We start from the raw sequence: 6,000 nt of genomic DNA, 5'->3' as shown, positions 1-6,000 counted from the left end.
ATACTAGATTTGAAATATTGCATTCTGGTAACCTCGAAGTACTTGATAAGGTCAGAACACTTCATTGTGACGTTATCATTTCTAAACTACTCTGAAAAAAATCAAAACAACAGTGGAAAAATGTTGGCATCTTGACCTTATGGAAACAAAATGTTATGGGAGCTTTTCATAAAAAAAATATTGATGCATGTTGTACATTTCCAGAAAATCATTTCAGGGTGATCAAATCAGAAACTTTTTTTGTCAGGCAATGCTTGACTAGTACCAGCTCCATCTGTTCAAGGAAATAGCTTTCACAGAAAATACTGCTTCCATAAAATGTCCTCTGCAGTTTCCTTACTGTTTAACCTGGTAAGTGTCAAAGATGCTTGTCAAATATCGCCTTTAGACTGTGATGAGATAATGTCATGGACACAGGGGATGACGTGCTGCAAATATAATAAGGTGAATGTAATTTTTTTTGAAATGTTAGTATGGCATTTAGAAAAAATGGATACCTTCATTTTCAGTTGAAATGTGTACCAGTGATTTCTGTTTTCAGAGCCTTAAAAGCAAATGAGCTTATACAATGATATGTTACTATGAGATTAGGATATAACAATAAACCACTGAAATTATTAGCAGCAGTCTAGTACTTCAAAGTGACCCCTGATTCTAGCTTCATAAGAAATAACAGTAATAGCATTGTCATTAAAAGGAAAAGAATCTGCATTTAAATGAAAGCTTACTAAAAAGGTTTTATACAGTTTTGAGTACAGATAAACATGTGCAGCATTTCCTTACTGGGAGTGCAAATGGTCAATAGACCCCTAGGGGAAGGAAGGAAAGAAGGACTCCTGTCAAAACAGTGAGAGAACACATTTGCATTGGCATTGAAAACCTGGTAAACATTTTTTTTTTTTTTCCTAGTGATAGTACTGGGCTGAAAACATAAACAATAGAGTTTTCTGGCACATTCTTGAAACATATTGCACACATGGAAATTAAAATGCATTTTTTTCTTTGAACCATAGCATGTGCAAGGGATTTATATTGTTCAAAGTAAAAACGTAAGTGGACACTAATATCTGAATTCATCAAAGAATAAGCACAGGCTTAAGTCAACCTTTACTTAGTAAAGCTCTTAGGAATGTGTTTACCTGCAAGAATATGCTAGTGGCTAATGAAATCAGCGGTATATGTTTATAGGTACTGGGAGGGATTAGAAAAGAAGTCTAAACTTGCTGAAAAAAAACATCTAAAGTGGCTCTGTAATTTGTTTCCTGCCACAAATGTCTTTGAAATCAAAATAAATGCTGTTTTTAGAATATACTTGATTCTTCCAGCATTAGTGTTTTTATGGTACTTGAGATTGTGAAATATGTTTGCGCACTGAATTCATACGTCTATGCAAGATGAAGCAGGCTCAGTGTCTTAACTCTTCTAGCTTTCAACCAGTAATGAGATTTAACAAATGGTGCTATGGAACTGGTATTAACAGTGTTCTTGGTTGTATACAACATATTTAAGAAGATTATATAACTTAGCAGTTTGGCAATGAGGTACCTATGCAACTTCTGAGTTCTTTTGGGTACATTTTATCCTACTGCAATAACTTGTCTCAGAATAATCTTCTAATTTCTGGAGTATTTGGTGCAAGGGTGTTGAAGGTTTTTTGTTTCTATCTGAAGCTGTGTTATTTTATATGTTCTGTAGAATAGCTTAGTGAAAAGGAAAGTGTAAAATAATATCATAGACTCTGAAGCAAGGACTGCAGATTTGTCTCATTCATCCTAAGTGAATTAGCCCTCCAGCTAGAAAGTCTTGCTCTCTACCTTTGTAACCACCTGGTCAATTAAAGGTTTGTAAAGTCTCACAAAGCCTAACCACCTCTTCAAGCAAGAGCAGAAAGCACCACACTGTTACCACAGCAGAGCAACCAGCGTTGTTTGTGGCTGCTTCTAAAATGAAGGAACTACACATCTAAACCAGAAAGGGGCCAGTTTTAATCACAGGGGAGTGCTGTAGTCATTGAACAACTAAACAAATACAAACATTGCTGCCACCTTGCCTTGGGCTTGGCATAGATGTGCGGCTTTCTTGCTTTTATGCTCCTTGGTGATTCTCTGCTCTGCCTTCCTTCTTGCTACCCAGTTTGTAATTTCCAGGGCAGGATGATTCTCAAAGTCCAAGTCCTCTGGCTGACCTCCTCCTCAGACTGCTTATATTTGGAATGCTATTAAAAGATGTTATGATGTATGTCCCTCTTTCCAGGACATAGTATTTATAGCGTACCACTAACAGGTAACCCATGTAGAGCAAGCAGTCTCTGGAGCCCCCGCCTCCTGGGCTCACTGGCGTACTCGTGTTTGGCTGGCGTACAGTGTTTGCTTGTTCTTGGAAGAGGAGAACTTGGGGCATGCAGAAGGCAACCCCAGGGCCCAGTGCCAGAAGAAGTCTTTCATTACTGCAACCGCACCTTGCCTGGAAAATGCCGCGTGTGCTCGTGTGACATTTCCACGACACGAAGCGTGCCAGAGGACAACCGCTCGGGTTACAGGTCTTTAGAAGGAGACGCTGGAGCCGAGCCACTTGGCAGACGTCCAGGCATCTGCAAGACTTTCTGGGAAACCCTCTTTCCCGGGGAAAACCGCGGGTCCCAGCTTCGTTTCACCGGATGAGCAGATCTGATTATTCCCGGCTGCCCCACCTGCAGCAGCGCACCGAGGGGCTGGGCGCTGCGCGGGGTGCCACCACCCACAGCGGGCGGCCTCGAGCCCCTCTCCGGACCCCCCCCCCCCCACCCCCCCGCCGCGCCAGGGGCACCCCCCAGCCCTTTGCTCCCCAGGGCTGGATTCGGGGCCGGGGGGGGGGCTGCGAGGGGTGGGCGCGGGGCGGGCGCTCCCGGAGCCCTTCCCCCGGCCCGGCCCGGCCCGCCGCGGGGCAGGGGCTGGGGCGCTCCGCGGGGCGGTGCGGAGCGGGGCGAGGCTGCGGAGGCTGCTGCTCGCCATGCGGGCTGCCTGAGCCGCCGCCAACTTGCCCGGGGAAGGATGGCCTCCAATTTCAACGACATCGTGAAGCAGGGCTACGTGCGCATCCGGAGCAGGAGGCTGGGGGTGAGTGCTGGTCCCCTCCCGGGCTTACCCCAGGGGCACCTGCCTTGGGGTCTTTTTTTTCCCTTTTTTTTCCCCCCTCTCCTTTGTCCTCCTCTTTTTGCAGACTGTGCTTTCTGGGTGTCTCCGCAGGGGAGACAAAAAAAAAAAAAAATCTTGGCGGAGGGTAGAGAAGAATCAAGGCGCCGTAAACGCATACATCTACACACCATATACGTGCGTGTGTGCACATGTATATCTATTTCTTTTGTTTTTTCCTCGCCCTCCCGTTCGGAGATGGGGATGCTGCCCCCTTCCCGGCTCTGCCTATGGCCCCGGGGCCGGGGCAGCGCCCAGGGCTCGGAGCCCCCCCGAGGAAGGGGGCGGCCGGGGGCAAGGCGAGGGCTGGCGGGGCCAGGGCCCCCGGGGAGCGGGGAGCGGGGCGCAGGGCGCTCGGGCTGGGCAGCGGTTCTGCCCGGCACGGAGCTGGAGGGCTGCGGCTGCGGGAGGCTTGGGGTGGTGGGGAGGGTTGCTGCAAATCGCAGGTTTGAGCTCGTGTGTGGGACAGGAGAAGGTGTTGTTGATACGTTTTAGGGCTTCTAAGTTTCACAAAATGAAAAATCGCCGCCCCCCCAAAAAAACATTCCGCCCTTAACTCCTTATTTCATTCTGAACTTATTTTAAGTCTCTCCATGTACTTTCATGACACATTCCTAGTTTTAGCTGTAGCTGCTAGGTGTGCAGCAGCAGCAGGCCAGTTCCCTGTGGTTCTTTGGCATGTGCTCTCTCAAAGCCCAGTCTCCTCCAACAGTCCAAGGACTGCTGCTCCCGGGAGCAAGCTACCTGCACTGCTCCAGCCATGGTGCTTGCGAGCTGCATGCCTCCCGGCTCCCTTGCTGAGCCATCAGGGCTTATGGGGGGGTCAAACAGGAGGGAGGCTTTGTGTATAAAATGCTTTAATCGATGTATGTGCCTTGCACGACGGGAGAGCAACTCATTTCTTGTGCTTACTGAGAAGTGATTTATTTGATAATTCCAAATTGTGCATAGCATGAGTTTTACATGAAGATTTATTATGGTGTGTGTGGTCATCTGAAAGTTTTTGTTGGCTCATTACAATTAAAGTTTCATTCTCTTTATACCCATGTTCAATGGATTCTCTATGGTTCTGTGAACTTGCATCTCCCTGACTTGTTCGGAAAGTAGAAAGCATTTTAACATATTCCAGCAGGCATCGCTAAATGGAAGATGCCGCTTTTCTTGTACCTTATGTATAGGCATTATTTATTCTTTAAGAACCACATGGTTCAGTGACAGATGGAGATAATGTCATTATGAGAGAACTTGTAGTAAAGTTGGCAGGATTAGTGTATTCTGACTATCTTTCAGCACTGGGTATATATTGTTATCCAGTTTGTCGCTGCATAAATAAAGAGGAAGATTAAACTTCAGCACATCTTTCCATACTGTGACAGTGAAACCTAACATGTGCGTGAATAAGGTACATCTATTCTGAGATGGACGTAAATTTTGTTAATGCCTCTGGTTTCTGTTATTAAAGCTTTCCAAAGCATTTCCAAAATGCTCTGGGGGTGGTGGTGTTGAGAAGATGATGTTCAATGTCCTCTTAGTAGAGGTACGTTTGTCATTTTAAAGTAAAAAAAAAAAAAGGGGGGGGGGGGCGGGTGGGGAGGCAGAAAGGCATGGAGTCTATGAAAATGAAACTAATGTTAACTCTTTTCTTTGAAAAGACATTTGCTTTATTTGATCTAATTTCTTCTTGTTCCAATGGCTTGTGTTGTATCAATGGCTGGAAAGTGTCGAAAAGGTGGTAGGGGTGATGGCAAATGTTTTTGTCAAGTCTCAGGAAAGACCCGGAGAGTAGACACGGATGTAGATTTCTTCAAATGAAGAGCCCAGAGTTCATTTTCCTTGGCTGCCTTGAGCTCTGGGCGTACTGTCCCCTAGACTCTTCAGCGGTGTGGAAGCGGTGAGGAGGGAATCTGTGGAGCTGTGGCTGCTGTTATCTGGCTGCCGCTGCATTAGATTTGGTGACAAGCATGAGGTGACCTACTCGAATCCTGATGCTCCACTTGTTTGGGAATTGGTAGTTTAATTAACGGTCTTGCCTTTCTCTCCTCCTGGTTTTCAGTTTAGGCTATTTCAGTTTAGGCTCTGCTATGAATAGACAGTTGAACTATAGCTGCAGGCTTCTTTCTGCAACTTGCGTTGTCTATAAGCTGCTTAGGAGACTGGTTCCTTATTTACAACATCCCAGTGAAAGTGGATACCTGGGTTGATTATGATTATCCTGAGTTCTTTAAAGGAAGGACAGGCGTGTTTGCTTGCAGCAGTGGTGCAACTGTTGGTGCCCACTTCTTAGTACACAGCCCCAGCTGAACTCTCCTTGCTCCGTGGTGGTTTCCTCCTTGATCAGGTGTGGATGTGCACAGCTGATGCTGAAGCTGACTGAGCACCTGGGGCTGCCACCTGAAGTTAGAAAGGCTTGAATTCAATATTACTCAGTGGCAAATGGGAGCTTGGCTCCTTCAGAGGAGATAGAACTGTGTAAGCAGCTTGTGGGTTTGTTTTTTTTTTGGTTGGGGGTAGCTGGGGAGGGCTGTTGGACAACCAGGGGTTGGAGGTAGGAAACAAAAAATAGCGTAAACCTTAGAAACCTTAATACACTAAGCTGGAAACTTTCAAGGAACTTCCCCATGCCCTGAAAGCATTAAGAAGGCGAAGCCTGCTCCAGCCCTGAGCAGGGCTCCTGCCTACAGAGAAGAGATCTGGTGCTGCGTGGGGAGGTGTCAGTGGGAGTTATTTAAATACATTTCAATATTATGGTGGCACAGCTGTAATGAGGGCATTGTTTTTTCAAACTGAATTCAGCTCCTGGATTTTTCTCTGTAACGCTATGGTAATTCCA

At 46.1% G+C, this 6,000-nt stretch overlaps 1 protein-coding gene across 14 annotated transcripts in view; it reads left to right on the top strand.

Moving 5' to 3' along the window:
* Positions 1–331: 331 nt before the first annotated feature.
* Positions 332–6,000, top strand: part of DOK5 (docking protein 5) — a 49,028-nt gene continuing 43,359 nt past the window's right edge. For 6 of the 14 annotated variants that reach the window (XM_066978162.1, XM_066978163.1, XM_066978164.1 and 3 more), the window contains exon 1: positions 2,826–3,095. In XM_066978162.1, the coding sequence (XP_066834263.1) occupies positions 3,030–3,095 (66 nt within the window). In that variant the 5' untranslated portion in view covers positions 2,826–3,029. Of the gene's footprint in view, positions 352–2,818; positions 3,096–6,000 lie in introns of those variants that run through there. The other 8 variants (XM_066978172.1, XM_066978167.1, XM_066978168.1 and 5 more) reach the window with 6 other exon arrangements.

The sequence above is a fragment of the Anser cygnoides genome, chromosome 16, assembly GCF_040182565.1.
Source record: "Anser cygnoides isolate HZ-2024a breed goose chromosome 16, Taihu_goose_T2T_genome, whole genome shotgun sequence".
In the NCBI taxonomy this organism is placed as follows: Eukaryota; Metazoa; Chordata; class Aves; order Anseriformes; family Anatidae; genus Anser; species Anser cygnoides.
The sequence above is the reverse complement of the archived record's forward strand: the minus strand, read 5'-3'. Positions and strand labels throughout refer to the sequence as shown.